Consider the following 24,739-nt stretch of genomic DNA (forward strand, 5'->3'; position numbering starts at 1 on the left):
GTTAATAAAGTTCTTTGCCTCATATACAGTTTTATTTTTTTATTTCATTGACACTGATTTGTACAAGAAAGCAAAGTTGTTTATGGAAAGCTAATCATGGCATGTAATAAATCTGATAATCTCTGATGAAATTTGATTAAAGACTTTAAATGATTTTAAATGGCAGTATAATGTAAAAAAATTAGATAATGAAAGATATGAATCACATGTAACAGAAGAGTATTAAAGAAAGGGACATATTTATGATAGTATGGTCAAGAAAGACCTTTCTGAAAACCCAGAAGCATATGGTCTTCTATACCTGGTAGGAGTTTGGCTTTTATTCTTAGTATTTATTAGAAACCTTTGTCGAACTTTAACTTTGCGAGTGGTGGTCTCTGCTCTAGGTTTTCCCAAGGTCATTTTGGCTCTGGCACGGGGAATTCTGTTTTGGAGGGAGCGAGAGAAGCACGAGTCCTGTCGTCCTGTTTAGGAAGCATTGTTCGACAGTCTACGTGAGCGCTCATGGCTGAAGTTTGGACTGGGGTGGTAGCAGTTGTATGAATTTTTCATTACTGGGTAACAAATTGCTGTGAAATTTAGCAGCTGAAGACAACATTTATTTCCTCACCATTTCTGAGGGCCACAAACCCAGCAGCAGCTTCGCTGGGTGGTTCTGACTTAGGGTATGTTACGAGGTTTCAGTGAAGGTGTCAGCCCGGGCTGCATCTGAAGCCCTGACCCAGGGTGGAGGGCGGACACTCACATGGCTGGCAGGTGGCCTCTGGAGTTTGGCTGGAGCTGGGCCTCTCATCCTCCAGGCTGCTCTTCTCGCTCTGGCCTTTTCAGCAGAATAGCCTGGACTATTTTACATGGCTCAGGCAAGGATTTCTTAGCTACGCCATTAAAACCACAATATATAAAAGAAAAAAATTAATTGAATTTCATCCAAGCTTACAACTTCTGTTCTATGGAAGACATGAAGAGAATGAAAAGACAAGCTTCAGACTAGGGAAAATATTTGCAAATATGATGAAGAATGTGTATCCACAACTCCATCATAAGAAAGCAAACAACCCAATCAAATAATGGGCCAAATTTTGAACAGGTATATCCTTAAAGAAGATACACAGATGGCAAATAAGTACATGAAAAGTGTTCAACACTATTAGTCATTAGGGAAGTGCAACTTAAAGCTATACTGAGCTATTACTACATACTTACTAGAATGGCTAATTAAAAAAACCCCGAAAACCTGACCTGACAACAGGGGCACCTGGCTGACTCAGTTGGTAGACCATGTGACTCTTGATCCCACGGTCATGAGTTCAAGTCCTACCTTTCCTTACTTGAGGGGAAAAACATCTAAAATAGATAAGTGAATAAATGAATAAATAAATAAATAAATCTGACACCACCGAATGACTGGTGAGAATTTAGAAGCAACTAGAACTCATACATTTCTGGTGAGAAAGCACTGGAAAATATTTTGGTTTGATAGTCTTTGAAAAACGTAAGCATACACTTATTGTACTATCCAGTAATCTCACGCCAACGAATTCCTTAAAAAAGAAATTAAAAATTATGTTTGCGAAGATGTGTTTGCAAATATCGTACTTACTTGGACCTCTAGGTACAATCTTGAATAAGAATGGTGAGAGTTGACATTCTTGCCTTTTTTTTTCTTTTCTTTTTTTTCTTTTCTTTTTAACCAAGCCTTGTCTTGGTTAATACCTTGTAATAATTTTTAATATCTTGTAGGAAATTTTCTTGTCTTTTTATCAAAATCCATGGCTCCTTTTGGTCCTTTCTATTTCTATTAATTATGCTAATTTTATACTTAATTTGTGAAATTTACGTAAAATATTTGGAGGAATTTGATTGGAATTACATAAGTTAGTTTAGGAAGAATGGCATCTATGTAATATTGAGAATTCCAATCCATGAACTTGGAGTGTCTCTCTGGTAATTTTAGGCTTCTTTAATGACTCTAACAAAATTGTATACTTTTCCCTGCATAGATCTTTCATCTTTTGTCATCTTATTCCTGGATATTTGTTTCTCTGCCACTGCGCTAGTGTGTTCCCTTCTCCTCCTCCTTTGTCTCTATCTTCTTCCTCTTTGTCTTTATCTTCTTCAGAAAGAAAAAAGAAAACAAATATTTTTGCTTTATTTTAAAAATTCAGTTATTAAGGGCGCATTAAATAATTTGCTTATGCGACAATCTCTTCAACATGTATAGCAACATATGAACAAGATTGCCACATCTTTTATTTATTTTCTTTTTTTAATACATATAATTGACATATACCATGTTATTACTCTCAGGTGTAAAACATCATAATTTGATGTTTGTATATAGTGTAAAATGATCACCACAACAAATCTAGTTGACATCCAGCCTTGTTTTTGGACTTAAAGGAGAAATATTCACATTAAGTAGAAAGTTAGTTGTAGCTTTTTATAGATGCTTCTTACCAGGTTAAGGAAACGCATTCCTGTTTATACTTTTCTGAAAAGAGTAGATGTTGAATTTTATCAAATCCTTTTCATACATATCGTATGACTTTTTTTCTTTAATATGCTGATTCGCTGAACAACACTGGTTGACTTTTAAATGTTGAACCAGCCTTGTATTTCTGGCATAATGGACCTTATGTATTATCCTGTTTATCTATGTCTAGATTTTATTTGTTTACATTTTCTTTGGGGTGTGTGTGGGTGTGCGTGTGTGTGTGTGTGTGTCTATTTTCATGGGGGATATTGTTCTGTATTTTCCTCTTCTTTTAATGTCTTTGGCTTTAGTCTCAGAGTTACTCTTGGCTTTATAAAATGAGTTGGGAAGTGTTCTCTTCTATTTTCTGATAGAGTTTGTGCAGAATTGATATTTATTCCTTAAATGTTTGGTAGAATTTGTTATTGAAATGATCTGGGCCTGATTTTTCTTTTTTTGGTAGGACGGTGTTTTGATAAGGGTTTGGGGCTTTAGAATTAAGTAACTCCAGATTTACATCTGAGTGTTAATTTCTCCTTGTGAGACCTTGGGCAAGTTACTCAATCTCTTAAGTAAACTGAGCCTCAGTTTTCTCATTTATAAAATGGGTGGCTGCGAAGATTGAATAATGGTAAGTATCGGTTGTTCAGCCTGTGTTATCCTGCATTTACATATGTTAACTTACTCAGATTTTGTTATTGTACCCAACTATTTACTCCTATTTATGCTGTTATAATCCTTATTTTAGAGGTAAGAAAACTACTGCAAAGGGAGATTAAATAATTTACCCAGAGTTATGCTGGTAGCACATGATGGAGCCAGGACTGGAATTGAAGCTGCTTCTGGTGTTCTTGCTTTTAAGTGCTAAACTGCACTAACCATAATAATACCTGTCCTTCAGGACTGCTAGCAGTATTCAATTAGGCAATTCACGTAAGCAGCTCAATTTGTGTTATTTCAAAGTTGTTGTTTAGTAAATGGGTGTTATTATTAATAATGTGAATTACTATTAGTTTGAAGTCTAACTACTTTGGAATATTTTCAGCCTGAAAGACATATTAGTATAGACACATTATCAAATATCTCTATTAAAATTCACTGCAGGGGCGCCTGGCTGGCTCAGCCCGTTAATAAGCATTTGCCTTCAGCTCAGGTCATGATCCCAGGGTCCTGGGATCGAGTCCCACATCAGGTCAGTGGGGAGCCTGCTTCTCCCTCTCTCTCTACAGCTCCCCCTGCTTGTGCTCTCTCACTCTTTTCTGTCAAATGAATAAATAAAATCTTAAAAAAAAATAAATCAAGGTCACTGCGATGAGATATCATAAACAATTGGTGCACTTCACAGAGTGATATTGTGAACACCAAATCTTATTAGGAATAGCACCTTGAATTCTTGCCCTGGTTCAGCACTGTCTTTTTGTGTCATCCTAGTAATTAAATCTCTCGAAGTATTAGAAGCTCTGAAGAATGTCTGTTTCCAACACTTTGACCTAAGTTGTTGAGTGATTTTAAAAAGGGAAGTTTCTAAAGGTGCTTTGAAAATACAGCTAGTGCTCATCTTGAATATAAATATTTGATGTTCTAAGTTAAAAATCAAAATCCTTTGTTAAGATATAAATACTTTGAGATGGTTCTGAATATCATTATTTACTGTGACAATACAGTTAGATGCCATTTAATATCAGATTTTCAGGTCTCTGTGGTGGTTATTCAGGCTTATTTTGGTTGTTTTTTTTTTTTTCTGTCCAGATGAGCTGATGCCTGGCATATGTCAAAATATCAGATTCATTTTATTTATTTGAAAATTATAAACCTAGAAAGTGGAATCATAAGTTCAAGAAGCACTTGCCGTACTTCTCAGTCAGCAAGACTTACTTTAGTTTTTTAGTGATAAATCTCATTATTTCAAAATATATAATATAATGGCCTATTGTATGTAGGTGATTAATCAAGACCGCGAGTGGTATGGAAGATTGGTACATGGCGCATTTTGACAGAAGGTTAAAATAAAGCTTTCTATTGTGAACTTTAAAAGTTATTGTGCAGAATGTCAAAAGCTAAGGAACCACAATAATAATAACATTGCATTTTTTGTGTGAATTATAGCTGACTTTGGACTGGCAAAGCAAAAACAAGAAAACAGTAAACTCACGTCTGTTGTTGGAACAATCCTGTATTCCTGGTAAGGACAGTTATTTTATGGTTTGCAAACATCATACCTAACTGGGGCTTTAGTTTCATGTCTTGGCTTGCAAAGGAAAGATGATTTTAGGAAAAGGAGCTTATGTAATGTTTTCCTCAATTACCCAGATAATACACAAGTACACATCATTATGTGTGTTTGAAATAACAACAAAAAATTGTCTTTCCTCTAAGGTGACTCTGCCCCTCATGGAGGCTACTTTTATTATTTATAAATTGAAATGATCCTTGGCATATAGTAGGTGTGCAATTGTTGAAGTATCTGTGAATGAACTAGCAGACTCGCTACTCACCATGACACTTGGAATATTTTATTGTACCTATTCGAAAAATGACTGTTTTTCTCTGTCCGCCTATAGACATTCAAGGGCAGGAGAAAGGTTTTTTTGTGTGCTGATACATATCCTGGCACCTGGCAGGTAATAGGTGCTGAATACGTTTTATTGAGTGAATGAATAAATGATGACATATATACTTAGACATATGTTTATTAAGTTGGTTGCTTCTTGGGTAGATGGGTGTTTATATTTTGATGAACTGAAACACTGTAACTTATTTAACATGCTTTGAGGGTTCCTTTACGATCCATTAATTATAGGCAATGAGAATCTTCTTTTGCTGATCACATATCATTTGTCTGAATCTTTTCAAATTAGCAAGCAGATAGAGTCGTCAGCAGACATAACAGATTCAGGGACGTATTCTCAAATCTTATTCAGCAGGTCAAGCCATCTAGACACTTCCATCTTCTTTTTTAATCTACTGTGTTGTTGTGCAATTGATTCCTGGGGATAGGATTCAGAATAAATCTTCTCAAGGGAGGGTGGAAATTCTCTGTTAAGTAACAGTCTCATTTTAAAAATTCCTTTCCTGCAAGAATGTTCAGAATAGTGTCAGGGTTCCCACCAGGATTCTGACATTGTTGGCTAGTTATTCTCTCAAGTTTTAATTTTTCCAAATTTAAGATGTTTCCTAATAAATTGAGTGACACATCCAGTTCCTTTTGAATTTTCTGTATCCTCATTTTTTGAGTTTGTGAATTGGACAAAAATAAAGCAGATATATTTCATGGTCCTTCCCTGCTCTGAGTCTCATACCTCCTGCCTTTTCTTGAATTGTCTTTTTAGCCATCCCCAAAGTGTTTCCCACCAAATTCTATAATCTTTGTATAATCCCAAGCTTCTCTGAGCCTATTAATGTGGACATAGGATGCCTGTCCCTGCCCTCCAGGGTCCCAGAGCGTTTGATAAGTCTGATGTCCCCATGTCCTTTACTCTTTCTTTGGTCTTTGCTTCCTCAGATATTACCTTATTTAATGGAAGAAAGTTCTCTTTATCAACTCTTGTAGGACGTGCCTCAGAGCATTCTTTATTCTATATCTCAGCTGCTAGATAAATGGTTTGCGGACACTGGACTGATTGTGCTAGAACAGAAGGTCAATAAAAGCTCCTTTTCTTCCTCTGATTTGATTCATTATGAGGCAGGTCATTGTAATCCTTCTCATGGAAAATATTCTCCAAATATGGTCTTTGGTTCCGGTTTTTATCTGTATGTCTTACTTGAATTCCAATCCAAGACTGCACACTGTCTTCAACTGCACTTTCAGAGCAGATTTTAGAGGTTGAAACTCTGAGAAACATTTTAGGTATGTTCTTCATGGAACACTTATTTGGGATTTCTGGGTAATAAGCAAGTATGAGCTAATATGAATGGAAAACTTTGACTAATCCTGGAGCGGGAATTCTCTGAGACTGTATTGCTTAGTGTAATCCCATTCACATTATGCCATTAGATAATTTAAAGGAAAGCTGGGGAAGTTTCCATTGGATGGATCAAAATAAACCCATAGGTAAACTTGGACAAGCAGAGACAAAGTGAAGCACACCCAACTATTGACTGTACCTCTTGCATTCATAAAAATGCTGTAATAAACTCAGAACTCTTAAATGGCTTAGAACACTTCAGTAGCTTACAGTTGCTCATTATTTAAAGACCAAGTCCTCAGTGTGGCTACAAGCCCTCAAACCCGCATGCTAAGTCATCGTCTTTACTTTAGCTCTGACCTCACTCTATTGATTTCTGGCTGTGGCATCTGTGTTCCCACTGACCACAGGACTTTGGCACATGCTGCTCCCTCTGCCTAAATACTCTTTTCCCCACTGGCCTCCTGATTAACTCTTTCTCATTTTCCACCAGAGGCTCTGCTGGAGTGTTGTCTCCTCAGGGGAAACCACCTAGACAATGCATGTTTCCCCTGGTCTACATACTCCATGCACTTTTCCTTCTCGCTTATTTGTGATATGCCCGGATGATTTTGTTCACCACCATCCCCACCCCAGAGTCTGGTATTTTATAGGATCACAAGAAGTATTTACTATATGAATGATCTAATACTTGCATGGTTATGAACGGTACCTGACACAATGGGCTATAAAGAAAACTGCTTCTTTCGACTGTAACAAAATTTTAATCTTCTATCACTCTCCCCCTTTGCTGTTCCTTCAGATCTTCAAAATGCTCCTGCATGCTTTCTCTTTCTCCAGCTAGCTACAGTTTACTTCCTCACTTCCTTCTGGTATCTGCTTTAATGTCACTTCTGGAGGGAGGTTTTCCTGATCACCTGCCCCAAACAGCAGCCTCCTTCAGACTGTCCCTTTCTCTTGCTTTATATTTTCATAGCATCTGCCTCTCTCTGACATTATGTCATATTTTAATTGGTCTATCCTACGTCTCTCCCACTAAAACACAAACTCTGTAACAGTAGGGCTGCTGTCTGTTTTGTTCCCTGGGGCCCGTTGTTTCCCTGGGGCCTGAAAGAACAGACTGACAGAATCGTAATAAATATTTTGAATTATTAAAGTGAAAAAAATCTTTTAAAAAGTGAAAATGAGTCATTCTGGTTGTTTTGTTTATTTGTCTGAAAATGCCTTTTTAAAAACCTTATTGGGAAAAATGGACAAATGTAGTCGTATATATTTAAAATAAACAACACAATGGTTTGGTTTACATATACATCATGGGATGATTATTAAGATCGGGATAATTAACACATCCATCCACACAGTTAACTTTTTTCTGTTGTGTTCTTGCAACTATGCTTGAGATCTATTCTCAGCAAATTTCCAGGAAACAATACCATATTATTAATCACAGGCACCATGCTGTACCTTAGATCCTCAAAACTCTTTCTTCTTGTAGCTGAAATTTTGTACCCTTTGATCTACATCTCCCCATTTCTCCCTGCCCCAGCCCTGGGCAACCATCCCTCTACTCCCTGTTTTTATGAAATCAGCTTTTTTTTTTTTTTTTTTGGTCTTTGTCTGTCTTGCTTATTTCACTTAGCATAATATCCCCTAGGTTCATTTATGTTGTTGCAAATGGCAAGATTTCCTTCTTTTTAATAGCTAAATAATATTCCGTTATGTAAATATCCCACATTCTGTATTTTAATATGATGAAAAATCCATGTGTGTTTTTGTCAGGGTCTAAAGCACTAATATATCTTTGAATTTTTCTCACTTTTGCCTTCATGAAGCTTACAGGAACATTTTTAGTTTGAAACAGTAGGTACTTTGGTGCCAGGGTCTGCTGCATTATTTCTATTTATTTACTTTATATTTATATCTTTCATAGTTACCAAAACAGTGAATAATGGGATCATGTAGGATATTATCATTTAAAAAAATAAAATGTGAAATGATTAGAAGTTATCGAGACAAGTATTCTTCTATGACTGAATAAATTGGTCCTGAAGGAAATTGTTAAAGAAGAATTTTAAAGAATAAGAGCATAATTGGAAAACGGGTGTGATATTGACAGGCAGATTGGTAGGGTCATTATTAAGAGCATAGCTCTGGAATCAGACTGCCTGGGTTTAAGTCTTAGGTCTACTGTTGAGTGTTGTAAATTACTGAACTTCTCTGTGCCTCAGTTTCCTCATCTGTAATCTGAGCTTATTAATAGTGCCCACCTTTTAGGATCGCTGTCCGACTAAGTGAGGTGGCACATGTTGAGTGCTTGGAGCAATGCCTGGCTGGCATATGGTAAGCACTCGTTAGATCGCAGTGATTGGTGTCTGCTAATGTGAGTCTAAAATTTGAAAGGATGGTGCTCATTTGAATATATAGATTGTATTGTGTCTAAGAATCAGATTCATTTCTTAATAATTATAGTAGAGAAGAATTACTTATGCTGTGTTTCATAGCTCCTTCTCCTTCCCTGTCTCTATGTTTGTTCCCTGAATGGCTGCTTTGGTTACTAGGAAGGACCAGGATTTTTCTAGGAGCTGAGGAATGTGAAAGGGAAGGAGTATGTGTTTAGCATGCAAAGACAGGAAACCTGAAGGAACAGAACTTTCCATAGTGGGGCCTTGAGCAGGTGGGATATGGGGATGGTTTTACCTGTAATTGAATTTATTTATGGCTTCTCTGTGGCCCAGCAGGATAAGATATACCTGAATAATACATAATATCACAGCTTTCTGTCCACAGACCCTCCAAGGCTCTATAAATACACACACACGCACACACACACACACACACACACACACACACACACACACGGGAGAGAGGGAGGGGGAGAGAGATAGAGAGGGAAAGAGGACTGTTCTATTATCTGCTTAGGTGAGGTAGGATTGAATTAGGGTTTATTTACACAAATTGAACTCTAAATACATCTTAAAAAATGTAATAGGTCACATGGTCTCATGAATTTAAATGGAAATTGCGAGATAGAAACTACTAGAGAGCCTCTATTAATGGTGTTCCACCCCATAATGTCTACCATTATGTTGCCAACCCCATATTTGTGCTCATTTTTATTTATCTAACACATGAATGGAGTTTACTAAGTGGCAGACACTATTTTAAATGCTCTGCAAATATTAAGTCATTTGATCTTCCAATAGGTGTGACTGTCTTCAGTAATCTTTGGGGGAGGTTAAATGATCCTGCCCAGTGTCACGGCTAGGAAGTGGAAAAGCCTGGATTTAAATTCAGACAGCCTGATTGGAGGAGTGTGTGTTCTTAACCTCTCTGCTGTGCTGCTGCTAACGGGTCAATCGTTGGTAGACTGAACTCATGTGTCAAGAATGAGAAATATTGTACTCTGACTGATGTCTGCCTTAGGAACATTGTGATTTGTTCTCTGGATTACATACGTCCAGGTAGACTTCATCATGCATGTATTGTTTGCCAAGATTTACTTTGAATTGAATATTAAAAATTCTTGTTTTACATGTTTTCTAATTCTCACAGTTATTTTCTCATCATTCAACACTTTTGAACAATTTTAGATAAGTTTTAGAATACTGATAACAGATTTACTGTCCAGAGACATTCTGAATTCTAACTGAAAAGTTATGGAGTTTCCAGGCAAGAAAAAAAGTTCAAGTTAAGAAAATTTATATTTTTATATAAGGCTATAGTGTCTTTGATTCTGCTGACATCACAGAAAATGTATGAATGGAGAACAATACCTTATAGAATACAGTTAGGATATGGCTAGTTTTCATTTGGTCTATCTCTGGCATTGTGAAACACTTGGACTAGCCTAGATTAGAAGTTTGAGTATAAATATATAATGTGATGTACATCATGGATTTTTTAGAGTCTAATTTGTTCTGAACTCCCCAGCAGCACAAAAAACAAGAAAAGGAGTTCTCTGATGATTGATTTTGTCAGTGGAAGTCCTTGCATCTTTATCGACTGGTAATTCCAAATCACATATCTTCCGTTTCTACATCTTCTTTTCCTTACCTTCTGAAAGTCTTAATTTTTACAAGTAAACGTGGGTCTGTAAGCAATGGATGTCTTTCTACACATTTGCCTGAGTTATTTGTCTAGTTTGCCATTTTAAACATTTGATATCCAAGTCATTATGTTGAATATTCCACATTTCCTATTGGAAGTAGATGTGAGAGGGGTTACAGGATGGTCAGATGTCTTACTTTAACATGTGTTTCTGAGAGGGTGGGTGGTTTGACTAAAGGAAATGTCCTCCTATTCTTAAATACAAATTAATTTATTGAATAATTAAGAAATTTGATGAATTATTTGATGATGAGAAAATGTATGTTTTGGTTATCTACTATTATAGAACAAATCATCTGTAAATTTAATTACTTAACAACAGTTTGTATGGGTGTGCTATGCAGTTCCTCTGTTGGTTCCATTGGGCTCACTTATGTGGATGCATCCAACTGAAGTATTGTCTTGTCCAGAAGGTCCAAGATAGCCTCACATATCTGACAGTGAGTGTTGATTCGTGGCAAGGACCCCTCAAATCTGTTCCAGGTAGCCTTTTGTTTATGTGACTGTGATAGAGTGGCATTCCAAGAGGGGTCCCCTGGATCATCTCATGCCTATACTGCCTACCCTTGGCCCATGCTGGCAATTGCAGGAACCCTCTTCATCCTGCAGTGTCCCTCTAGCGCTATCTGCAGAGAGAGCTTAATATTGTGCTCACTTTATAGGAGAAATACTTAAAGGAATGCCATTGTTTATTGAAGGGTGCATTAGGAACCTAGGGGTCATTAAATCGATAGCTAAGACACGAAGTCCAAGGTTTGGCCCAACACACCTGAGGATGGAGCATTGGTAGAATAAGTCCACACTACTGCCATGGCCTGGTCAATGCCTTTATTTCCTCCATACAATACAATACAATACAATACAATACAATACAATACAATACAATACAATACATTTCTCTGTACTTTAAGCATTGGTACATCTCCAGAGTGCAAAAATGAAATTCTCCTTCAGTTCAATTCTTAACAGACTCAGCATATTTAGGGGAAAGCAGGAACTGTAGTTTGTCTGGGTTGGGATTTATGTTGGAATAGTGGGAGACCTGGAATTTTCCTCTTGGCATTATAGAGCCACTGGGTATCTCTCAGCCTGGCAGTCACTTAATGGAAATACTGTTTTTCAGAAGATCTTCAGAATGAAACTATTCATCACTTCACCTGTTTCTTATGTAGCTCAGCACTTGTCAGGAGCAGATAACTTGGTTCTTTCCCATGGGGAGAATTCAACTTAATTTGGGGAGACACACACACACATACCTACACACACGAGTAGAATGATCAAGGGTTAGTAAGCCACACAGTGCTTATATGAGCCTCTGGTAGGTGCACAGAAAAAGTCCCTAGGAACGGTACAGAAGGCTATGGGTAGAATGGGGAGCTGCCAGTGCTGCAGAACTGGACGTACAGGTCCGCAGGGGTGGGGTGGGCACTATACCTTTCTGGGTAATGGTTGTGCCATGGTCTAGGCACTATGCAGAGCTTATAGAAAGTGACTTCTATTTTCCTCCCATACAGACACTATGACAGGACTTGCTTGGAAGCGAGTCTGGCTGACTGATCAAATGGTCAGAAGGGAAGAAGAGAAAAGAGAACTGTGGGAGAAGTCAGAGGATTTAAATAATGAGGAAATATGAAGGTCAAATTATCATATCAGAGGTAGAGAATTAAAGAAACAGTTTAGTTATTTTGCAGTGCCACATTCAGCCTGTCTTATTCTTATGAATATATTACCCAGTGGCATTACCAATCATAAATCCCTTTACATCAATTTATTTCATAACTTATTTAGCTAATATTAATCCTCTGCACTCTTATTACATTTTAAACTTAATTTTAATTATTGATTTTTAATCTTGGCGTTTCAGAATGCCCTTAACAACGCTAGGAGAGGCGATAGCACAATGCCAAGAAAAGAAAACCTCTTTTGAAGTGGCAGATATTGTTTTCTATAAAATAGTAGGATGATAGTTACAAGTCCAATATTTTGAAATTCAAGCTACCCTTTAGGGAAGGAATTTAAAAAAATACACATAACAACAAAACAATAAACTGTCAATCTGTGACAATATTATGGTCTATAATAAAATGACAAAATAGAGATTTGAAAATGTGAACTGTATGTGACTTCGATACATATTGGTAACACTCAACCATTTGAAAACCTCATTTTCACAGAAAGGGAAACTTGCAGGATCCACACATTTGGTGGGTAAATTCTGAAGATTTTATATATATTACCTAATCTCATCTTAGTGTTCTAGGGTTTCAAGAGAACCTTATCTATTCACCATAAAGCATTTGCCTCTCAGTCTACCCAGATCCCCTTACCTTATTTACTCTAAATTTATCCCCAATTTTTGTAACAAAACCTGCTTCATCCATAAACTTTGTAAACTGTGCTCCAAAGCGCAGCACTGAGAATAGTAATGAGATGTCTTTGGGTTTGCCTGCAGGGCTATCCTCCCTTAGGAGCCAACGTAATGTAGTACAGACTCCAGGCTGGACAGCCTGGGTTTCCTCCTGGCTCTACACCTTCCTATTTGATTTTGGGCAAGTAGCTTACTATTTCTGGGTCTCAGTTTCCTTATCTGAAATGGCAGAGCTGGTGGTGATAGTGATAGTCCTACTGCATAAGGTTGTTGTGAGGATCGAAAAGATAGATGATAGGTATATAGGTAGATAGAAAGATGGAGATGAGTAGATTGCCCTAGCATTTTGAGTATAGCAGGGATTCAATAAATACTAGCTGGGAGCAACAGCTTTATTCTTTAGGAAAATATTTCTTCCCTCCACTCCAGGTACTATTCCAGGTGGTTTAGTAAGTCCCATTGTATCAGAGATCTTGCCTCTCTGGCTTTTTTGGGCTGCCCAGACTTGGCGTTTCTCCCAAGGTAAGCCAGTCCTAGCATTCCTGCCCCTGTTGGAAAAATGGCAGGAGTGGGAGTGTTGTCTTCATTGAAGCTGATCCGGTTGGAATTTTTTCCTGAGGACTTAGTAAATTTTTAGCTGGGACTTAGTAAAGAGGTGAAGCTGGAATGTGAAAGGTCCGTGAATGTTTGGTGGCCCATGTTTGTAGCCATAGTGCAGGTCCATTTGAGAAGGAGGCCAATACCTGGAGAGAATAAGAGGAATAAGAGGAAAAGTTCTGGCAATGTCCAGACTCTAGATTCCATTTTCCTTAAGACCCAGCTGCAGCTTTGCTCTTCTTGTATGTACAGAAGCCTATCAATGAAGTCCTCTGGTTGCCTAACCTTGCTGCTTATCTTCGCTTGACTCTTAGTTCAGGTTATCCCCAGTGCACACTCTGAGACAAGGGTTCACGTGCAAGTGGTTTGTTCCAGAGGGGATCCTAGGAAACAAGGGTAGAGGGGTGGGGAAGAGAGACAAGGAAGGGAAGACAACAGATAAAGAGTTTCTTGGGGCAATCCACCACTGTGGGCGACTAGACCTCAAACCTGCTGGAGACAGTTTAAATGTATAACTCAATGATCTCGCCCAAAAGGAGAGAGTAGGGTGAATACACCAGGTCATACCCATTACTGGTTAACGTCTGTTCCTGGGGTACACAAGTTGATTGACACTTCTGGCCTGTTGAGCTGCAGGTAGAGAAGGTCCAACGGGTTAAGAACAATCCTCAGACAAACATGCAAATGGTTGGAACTTAGGCCAGTATGCTCTGAAGAAGTAAGGGTGAAGGGGAGTAGGGAAGACACCTACAGCACCTGCTTTGACTTACAAGGGAAAACACTCTGGCGCATGAGAAATACACTTGCAGTGTGGCCTCAAAGTCTTTGTGCAAGCCGGGCAGAAATGTGTCTGATCGTCTTCTGTTCTTTGAGCAAATCTAAAATTTTCCCAACTCTTTCTGGACAGTCTTCTATGTCGATAGTAAGAAGTCATTAAAGAAGTCCCTGACAACTGATTTTACATTTTCCTCCTAGTTAGATGGAGGTAAGAATATGTGTGTGTGTGTGTGTGTGTGTGTGTGTGTGTACACACACATGTGCACACACACACACACATATGTATTTTTCACATTCTCGCCCTGAGAGACTTTCTGCCTCCCTATAGTTGTGGACTAGTAAATAAGATGGTAATGTGATGCAGATGCTGTAATGATCATTTGAAAATAGCTGTGAAAGTAATAACTAAAAGTCAGAAGCAGATAGGGATCTTCTCTCTGTGAGTGTGTCTGCTAGCTTGTATAAAGGCTGTCTGAAGTTTACTTGGAAGTTGCTTTTTAAAAAGCAGCCTTTGTTAAGGAGCAAGACTATACATTTTTATGTGGTTTTATATTTAGTGGAAGGCATTTGTATAATTATATACTAGAATTGAGAGATTGTATTATCCTTCTTTGCAAAATTACCATAATTACTTTATTTAGTTATGTACTTGAATTTTAAAAGCTGGTGATATTTGGCTTGAATACAAATACAAAATGTGTGATGTCAACCGATATGCTAGCTATTTTTTTTTGAACATCATTAGAGACAAGCAAATGGCAGTCGATGTACAATGAGAAATTTCAAGGCTGTTGGATCTGAATTTAATTTCTGTTTGTGACTCGAAGTAGGCAGTGCTTGATAATTTGATGGCTGGAGTGTAATCACTGGGTGAATGTAATCCATTTGTTTAATTGCCCAGACTCCTCACTGTATTTACAGTTAATTGGTTCTCATTATGGTCCTCCTAATAGATACTATAAAGCAGTAGGATTAGAGAAACCTGAAAAAGAACATTTAATTTGTGTTCTTTCTTGAAGCAAAGACTTAACAAGTGTTTATCTGGTTCATTTTTCACCATCTTCATGACAGGTTAAGGGGGAAAAAGTCTCCAAGGGAAGTGACTTATAAAATCTTTTCATTGTTTTGGGCCTTTGAAAATTTCTATAGCCAGAAAGCCAAAAACCCAAAAGCGTTCTTATATCTAATTGAAGTCCCTTTCTTATGACTTGAAATTCTTTTTGGACTTCAGTGACTGTGCAAAGCAATGGATCACTACCCACCATTTAATAGTTCATATAGTGAAAGATTCTAAGTCTTTCCTTCTAAATTTCTTCCCTTTTTCTTCATAGTTCTAAACCTTCAATTCAGGCTTCTAGATATTCTAAACTTTTAAATGCCTAAGGAAAGCCACATGAACTCATGTGACGTGGAGGAATCCAAGTTCCTTTTTTAAAGTGCAATTTTAGTGCTGTATTTCTAGCTCATATATATGCATTTGTTCCACATAAGGGCTGATTTTACTTTGTTTCATTTACCGACTTCATTCACTGATGGAGCAGATTAAAATTGTAAATGTCCCTAAAAGATTTTCCAGTCTGCTTTCTCTTCCCTTCCTCCTTCCCTACAGTTACCCATACTCTAAATTCTGGAGCTTTCCTACATTAGTTGGGTTTCAGGCAATTTGCAAAGAATTTGATTGAAAACCAATCAGTTATGATGACAATGTAAACAAATAATGAAATTACTATAAATGAATATTTCTCATCACTGATTTTTAAAATAAAAATTTTTAAATTTTCAGTGATCTGAAAATTGTAGTTTTCAGAATTGTTTTTAGAGACATAAGCATTTTTACTTATTTTTAACTTTTTTCTTTTTTTCCCCCCTGTGTATTTGATATTTTATTTCTAGATTATTTTCAACTATTGTGGCTATTATACAGTGAAATGGGGGACTGGTTAGGTTGGCTAGGTATATAATGGTAAGTGGTATTACAGTAATGTGTTTGCTGACCTAAAAGCATATGCACAGTATATTGTTAAACGGAAATATAGGTTATCAATAGTATATGTATATTATGATCATAAAAACAGAAATATCTGAAAATCCTGCCAAATCTGGCATCATGAACTAAAAGTAAATTAAAAATGAAAGGATGACAATCAGAGATAAACAAAGAACAACAAAACCGCTAAGGTCCCCCCAAAAGTTCAAAACCTGTTGATTAAAGTTTCTTCTATTATTTCCTTATTATAAAAGCAGTATATTCTCATTGCAAAAATTATGAAAAAAATCTGATTAGGAACACTCATAATCCTACTAACCCAGAAGTGGGACAAAACTCAAAAAACAACTTTGTGTCTCAATTTCAAATCCTTCTCTGTGCAAATATGCAGACACACACGCACATACACACATGCACTGATATTAGTGAATGCTCTTTTTCTACCTTAATTTTATATACATATTGTGTTCTATTATCTGGATAAATCATAGGTCAACAAGTTTCCTTTTTTAAGACATTAAAGATTATATCCAGCTTCTCCCTAATTTATATGACACAGGGCATGTATAATTGGCTGAAAATCAATTAGAAATAAGAAGGCAAAGAAGTTTTTACAGTAAAATAATTATCAATACGTGGAAAATCCAGTAACTGGGGATATTCACTGGTGATTAATTTCTCATTTTCTAAAAGAAATTTTCATTTTCACCAGAGTTTTTTATGGCCATAGAAATAAGAATAGCTAGCTAGGAGTTCTTAGGCCTTTCTATGTATCAAACTTAGGCCTTTATACATATCAATGTCAGAATTTAAATTAGATCAGTCTTAACTGAATGCTTTCTGACTGAGTAGTTTTTAACCAAATTGTTGGCCACTGGCAAGTAGACATGTTTATGGCACCTTCTCTGATTAACAGGGCCTCTTCCTAATCTGTTCATATACAATTAATAAAAAATTTCCAGAATGCTCCCCTCTCAATTCTGCAGTATTAATTTCTCTGCTTCCACTGACTCAGTCCTACCAATTTGCTAGCATAATGTCATTATTCTTGTCTTAAAAACAAATGCTTCTCTTTCTCTTCAGCTACTGAGCCACTTTTTTCTTTTATAGCAAAACTCTGAAAGAGAGGACTTGGCATGTAGTAGGTGCTCAGTAAATACTTGTTCAGTGAATGAATGAATGAATGAATGAATGAAAGCACTTAGAGGAGTACGGCTTTGTGATAATTCAGATGAAAGCTGATTTGGACCTGCTGTTAATAGGAATAAAAGAGAAAGGGGGATGTGGGGGGATGGGGTTCATGAGAATTCTCCATAACTTTCTTTCAATTTTGTTGTGAACTTAAAACTACTCTTAAAAAATAAAGTCTTTTTTTTTTTTAAAGAGGAGATAGTATATAAATTTCAAAGGAAAAACTTAAAGTCCTTGGTGACTTATTTTATGTATATGTAACATAGAGAAAAACAGAACATAACTTTAGGATTCTGTGTTTGATAATAAGATTAATTAGTGGTATAATGGATGGATAGATTTGATAGAAGTGATTTGTTTTCTTGTTTCAATATTTTCATTTCCATTTTTTCATACATCTTTTCTAATAAGGATAAAAAAAAACCCTATCATCGTAATGTTACACATACTGGTTGACCAGATAATATTCTCTTCTAAATTTCTAACTCATGGTTGTTGACTCACATTGAGCTGCAGTGGAATTTGCTTCTCTTCACTTTGAGTTTTAATTACTCTGTGGAGTTGGCTGAGGGCTAGCAAGGGGTCACCCAGAGTCAAGGCATTTAGCCCATGTCGCCTGAGGTATCCCAAAGTGTTCCTGTGACCCCAGCAGCAGCTGTTAGGTCAACTCACAAAATGGCTAGAGCTCACTCCCAGGCCTGAACATCACAGGCTATTGGACACAAGATATACTTTATCAGAATTCCCTCAATAGCTGGATTGTTCCCCCAGTTCCTCTTTCTTTTTCTGTCTTTCTTTTTTATTTGTAGTTATGTTTTATTTGGTTTGGGACAGTTCCTCAAACGTGTATAGAATGAACACTTGTCATATTTTCTGACTGTCCAGATGACTTTGGAACACATGTTCTACATTTGGGGAATTTCCTACTTGATGAATATCCTCTCCTTAAGCAAGTCACCAGAGAAATGTGTTTTCTTAACCTTCCTTGCAGCTGTATCAAGGGGCTACCATGCGGCTCAGACTCCATCATTCAGATAACCTTAGCAAGAGTTGGATTTGCAAGTGAAAATGGGAGAGGGCACGTGCTGGGCAGAGTCCAGTTTGGAGCGAGGGCAGAGGTGGTGATGGAAGATTGTGAGATTGGGATCCTGATGTCTGTAGCCCTGTGTCAGTGGTGCTAACTGTACCAGTGGTATTGTTCCTCACTGTACAGCTCCCAAGCCTGACCCTGGGGTCCTTCCAGAGACTCTGCCAGCCTCTTAATAGCCTTTAATAAGTACCTTTTCTGCATAAATGAGCTGTAGTGCCTCTGTGGCACAGGTGTGGTAGTAATGGTTTTTAATGAGTACAGTATAGATTAAAGAAAACAGAAGACATCAGATGCATACTCTCCAATTCCCTCTTCCCCATGAAAGTGGGAGAGGAATGCAAAAATGGTGATAGATCTCTTTGTATTTATTATTAATAATAATAAGTAACACTTTTTTGAGCACTTACTATTTCGGGCCTTGTCTCATATAATACTTTCAGTGGTCTTATGAGAGCGATCATCATTATCTCTACTTTTAGATGTGAAACATGATTTTTTTTTTGAAAGAATGGGAGATGGTACTCCCAGGGTATAAGAGCAAGGAAAATTAAAAAAAAACAAGGACAGGAAAGAGGGACAGTAAATACAGTATGGTGTGTTACCAGACTGGTCAGAGCTTCACTAGGAAACAGCCAGTTACTTGGTCATGTGGGATGTCTCTGGACAGATCTTGAGAAATCTCTGTGCATTAAAGAAGTCCACTGGGGGAATAAGGGAGAAGAATTAATCTCTTGTCTCTCGTTGGTCGAAGATGTCTATCCTATAAAGCCTTAATTTCTCCATACTTCTCGGTCGTGTTACTCAACCCCATTGGAAGTGTTGTGGCATCAGTGGTATGTCGCCAGTCTCCCATAGAGCAGTTGGTGGAGGCCTGGATACAGAAATGCCTGTAGCTCTCGCCAAGGCTGCCATGAGGGGATCCAGGATGGAGGCAAGTCCTCACCCTGGGTGGCTAGACAGTTGTCAGTGTTAGGAAATGGAACTTTCCATTGAACAAGCTGATGAGGGTCCAGGAGGACAGGACAGAGCTGGGAATGGGCACAGGTGTAGACACATCCCTCCAAACTCTGCCTCTGTCATCATATGGCATTCTTCCTGTGTGTCGGTTTGTGTCTGTGTTTTCTCTTCTTATAAGGATGTTAGTCATACTGGATTAGGGCCCATCCTAATCAAGTATAGCCTCCTTTTTTTTTTTAAAGATTGTATTTATTTTACAGAAAGAGACACACAGAGAGAGGGAACACAAACAGGGGGAGTGGGAGAGGGACTAACAGGCTTCCCGCCAAGCAGGGAGCCCGATGCAGGGCTCAATCCCAGGAACCTGGGATCATGACCTGAGCCGAAGGCAGTCGCTTAACGACTGAGCCACCCAGGTACCCCAAGTATAGCCTCATCTTGATTACATCTGCAAAGATCCTAATTCCAAATAAGGTTACATTCACAGGTACTGGGAGTTAGTACTTCAGCACAATTCAGCCCACAGTAGCATCTGCATGATTAGGGAAGACATAGGGAAGAATTTGCAAAGAAGAGGAAGTGAATAATTTAGTTTTGAGTATGTTGAGTTTGAGTTGCTTTTGAGGTTATAAGGCTGTCATGTCCAGTAAGTAACCCAAAATATGTTTTAGGAGCCTCAGGGGAGAGTTCCTGGCTGGTGAGGAGACACAGAGTCATCAGCATCTGGGTGGGACAGGTTGTGAAACAGACAAGTGCTGAGCAAGACTTTGAGGAGTCACATTTATGGGGTAGACACAGACAGAGGAAGCCTCAGGGGAGACTTGGAAGGAGTAGGCAGAGAGGAGGTAGAAGAAGGAAAGCCCAGAGTAAATAGTGTCAGAGGAGACATGAGAAAGTTTCTGAGAAGGAGCACAGTGCTTTTCCAAGGTCAACAGCATCCTGTACTGTAGGAAGGCCAAGTATTGAGAATTGTCATTCTCATAAAGTGAATTCATGACTCAGTGAAAAGAGCTGAAGGATATCCCTTGGATCTGCAGATCGGCAGTGGTTACCAAGAGTGGTTTGGGAGGGAAACCTGAAGGAGAATATCCCTTGGATTTTCCGATGGATAGTGATTACCAAGTTTAGGGGTTTCGGGGGAGTGGTAAGGGCTAAGGCAAGACCGCAGGGGCGAGGGTGATAAGCTGTGGCAGATAGAACTATGGCCACAACCAGTAGAGAAAACTGTGCTGTGGAAGAATGGGGGGTGGTGGTGGTGGTGGTCAGAAATCAAGAAATAGAGAATGTTGTTGTTCAGAGGGGAAGGAGCCGTTGACGAGACTTAAAGGTGTCAGAGAGGGCATGATCTGTGGAGCAAGCAGGAACTCAGGACTCAGCCTCCTACTTCAAACAGAGTACCGCTGTTTTGATCTATTCATTGGGTGTTTGCGTGCTCAAAAATCTTTGAACACTATTGAATGAGATGTTCCAGCTCTAAGAAAAAAAAACTATTAATCATTAGCTATGGCTCTACACAGAGTAATTTACAGTAATAGCTTGAATAAACACATTCAGATAATCCTGGTTTATTTAAGGTCATGTTTTCAAAAGGATGACTGTTATAGCTATAATTATTTGCATTTCAGTTCCTGACTGGCACTTATAATTTGGATATGTATAAAGTTCAGCTTTTACATTTTGGCTTGCGTTTTTTTATTAAGCTTTTTATTTTGGTTCCAGTATAGTTAACATACATGTTACATATAGTTAACAAACTAATATAACATACATGTTATATTAGTTTCAGGTGTACAATATAGTGATTCAACAATTCTATGCATTACTCAGTGCTCATCATGATAAGTGTACTCTTAATTCCTTTCACCCATTTCACCCATCCCCCACCCACCTCCCTTCTGGTAACGATCAGTTTGTGCTCTATAGTTGAGTCTGTTTCTTGGTTTGCCTCTCCCTCTTTTTCTTTTTCCTTTGCTTGTTTGTTTTGTTTCTTAAATTCCACATATGATTGAAATCATGTGGTATTTGTCCTTCTCCGACTGACTTATTTCACTTAGCATTTATACTCTCTAGCTCCATCCATATTGTTGCAAATGACAAAATTTCATTCTTTTTTATGGCTGAATAATATTCCATTGTGTGTGTGTGTGTGTGTGTGTGTGTGTGTGTGTATCACATCTTCTTTATCCATTCATCTCCTACCAATGGGCACTTGGGCTGCTTCCATAGTTTGACTATTGTAAATAATGCTGTGTAAACATAGGGGTGCATGTATCCCTTTGATTTAGTGTTTTTGTATTTTGGGGGTAAATACCTAGTAGTGTGATTGTTGGTTCATAGGGTAGTTATATTTTCAGCTTTTTGAGGAAACTCCATACTGTTTTCCATAGTGGCTGCACCAGTTGGCATTCCCACCAACAGTGCATGAGAGTTCTTTTTTTTCCACATCCTCATCAACACTTGTTTCTTGTGTTTTTGATTTTAGCCATTTTGACAGGTATAAGGTGATATCTCATTGTAGTTTTGATTTGCATTTCCCTGATGATAAGTAATATTGATTATCTTTTCATGTGTCTGTTGGCCATCTGTATGTCTTCTTTGGAGGAATATCTGTTCATGTCTTCTGTCCATTTTCTTTTTTTTTAATTTATTTTTTTTAATTTTTTTTATTATATTCTGTTAGTCACCATACAGTACCTCCCTGGTTTTTGATGTAAAGTTCGATGATTCATTAGTTGCGTATAACACCCAGTGCACCAAGCAATACGTGCCCTCCTTACTTTTCTAATTGGATTATTTGGTTTTGAGGTGTTGAGTTGTATAAGTTCTGTATATATTTTGGATACTAATTTTGGCTTGCATTTTTTTAAAAAAGCATTTCTCAGCCCTATATTAACAAATGTGCGTGGAGATTTTTATACCACAATAAGATTTTAATGCTGGTTCATTTTTTAAGTATTTTTAAAGAAGTATTCTCTACGCCCAACATGGGGCTCAAACTCACAACCCTGAGTACAAGAGTTACATGCTCTACCAACTAAGCCAGCCAGGTGCCTATACTGGTTCATTTTTTTTAGTCTCTGCTTTGTTATTTTACTGGTAGTGATACGTTTTTGAAAAACATGTATTATTTGTTACCATTATAAAAGAAATTTGTATTGGTTGGAAAAATTTGAAAAATATATAAATGTATCAAGAAAAAAATTACAGTCTCATATAATCCCACCACCTAGTATTAACTATTATTTCAATATTGCTTGTTTTTTATTATGAAATATTTCAAACATTAACAAATGTTCATTTATGCACATTCAGTTTTAATAAATTTATTATCTTTACTTAAGAAAAAAAATTCTTTAAAGAAATAATGTTATGGATTCAGTTGGAGGCCTCTCCTAACTCTATTTCCCTTTCTTTCCCAGATGTAACCACTACCCTGAAGTTGGTGTATATTCTTTCATGTTTTTATACATTTACAGTGTGTATGGCTATTCATTAATAGTATGTGGAAGTGTTGCCAGAAGCTGAAAGCCCTGCCTCAGCCAAGGCCCCCCGTAAGGTGGTCTCAGCTGAGGTTCCTGGAAAGTGCCCCAGTTACGTCCTCTGGTAGAGGCCTCTGAATGGAGGTGCCTGGGCTAGAAATGCAGCTGTGCATATGAACATGGCTGGTTGGGGTTGGGGGGTGGACTGAGTACTTGAATGCAACTCCCTCCAAGAACTGTAATACACCCACAATGCGCCAGGTCTGGTGTGGAGAGGGCAACTTATCCACCATGAGTTCTGCTAATCAAAGCCTTGCAAGTGCCTATGGTCAGACCTGAAAGATTACACATAGGATTTTGGCGCAGTCTGGAGTCATACTCCTCAATATAGTAATTCTATGTTTAACTCTTTGACTAACTGCCAAGATGTCTTCCAAAGTGGCTGCACCATTTTACCTTCCCACCAGCAACATCTGAGGATTCCCATCTCTCCCTAGCATCCTCAGCACTTATTAATATTTGTCTCTTTGACTCTAGCCATCTTAGTGGATATGATGTATTATCTCACTGTGGTTTTGATTTCCATTTCCTTGTGAGCAATGATGTTGAACAACTTGGGTTTTTTTACCCATTTGTAAATTGGATTATTTTTGTTTAATTATTGAGTCATAAGAATTCTTACTTGCTCTGCATACCAGGCCCTTATTAGGCATATGATTTACAAATATTTTCCCCAGACTCTGTGGATTCTTTTTTCACTTTCTTGTAGCGTCCTTTGAAGCATAAAAATTTTAATTTTATTGAAATCCAACTTACTGATTTAGTTGCTGAGCTTAAGTATCCTATCTGAGAAATAATTGCCTAATTCAAAGTCATAAAGACCTACATCTATATTTTCTTCTAAAAGTTTTATAGTTTTAATTCTTATGTTTATGCCTGTGATACATTTAGTTAATTTTTATATATGATGTGAGATAGGGTTTTAAGTTAATTCTTTTGCATCTGGATATCTAGTTGTCCTAGCACTATTTGTTGAAAAGACAATTCTTTCTCCATTGCATTGTCTTGGTATTGTTATAAAGAATCCTTTGACCATAAATATAAAGATTTAGTTGAAATATGCCTATCCCTATACCTGTCACACAGTCTTGATTAGTGTAGCTTTGTAGTAAGTTTTGAAATCAGGAAGTGTGAATCCTCCAACTTTGTTCTTATTTTTCAAGATTATTTTGGCTATTCTGTGTCCTGTGTGTTTTCATATCAATTTTAGGTTTAGCCTGTCAATGTCTGCAAAAACCCCCAGCTGAGTTGAATCTGTAGGTCAATTTTGTGAATGTTCCCGTTGTGGTAGGCAGAAAAGTGTACTTCCCCCACCTCCCTGCATTGCTACCTTCTATCCCAAGATAGTCACAATCCTAATATAGTCCCTGGAACCTGTGAATATGTTACGTTCCATGATAAAGGGGAATAATGTAGCAGATGGAGCTGTTGCTCCCAATGTAATGACAAGTGCCTTTAAATGTGAAAGGGAAGCAGAAGAGTGTCAGAGTGATTTGTTATGTCAAAGACTGAACTGGCCATTGCCAGCTTTGAAAATGGAAGGGCCATAAGTCAAGGAATGGAGGTGGTCTTTACAAACTGGAAAAGGCAAGGAAAGGAAGTAGATTCTTCCCCAGAGCCTTCAGAAAAGAATGCAGCTTTACCAAAGCCTTGATTTTGGCCTGGCAGAATCATTTTGGAACCATCTAGAACTGGAAGATAGTATATTTGCGTTTTAAGCCATTAAGTTTGTGGTAATTTGTTGTAGC

The 24,739-nt window shown here is 37.6% G+C and overlaps 1 protein-coding gene across 2 annotated transcripts in view; it reads left to right on the forward strand.

Moving 5' to 3' along the window:
• The window catches only part of NEK10 (NIMA related kinase 10), a 219,997-nt gene that overhangs the window by 87,392 nt on the left and 107,866 nt on the right, over positions 1 to 24,739 (forward strand). For both annotated transcript variants that reach the window (XM_045774471.2, XM_087870152.1), the window contains exon 23: positions 4,580 to 4,655. In XM_045774471.2, the coding sequence (XP_045630427.2) occupies positions 4,580 to 4,655 (76 nt within the window). The remainder of the gene's footprint in view (positions 1 to 4,579; positions 4,656 to 24,739) is intronic.

This window comes from Ursus americanus, chromosome 20 (genome assembly GCF_024610735.1).
Source record: "Ursus americanus isolate L20-20 chromosome 20, mUrsAme1.1.p, whole genome shotgun sequence".
In the NCBI taxonomy this organism is placed as follows: Eukaryota; Metazoa; Chordata; class Mammalia; order Carnivora; family Ursidae; genus Ursus; species Ursus americanus.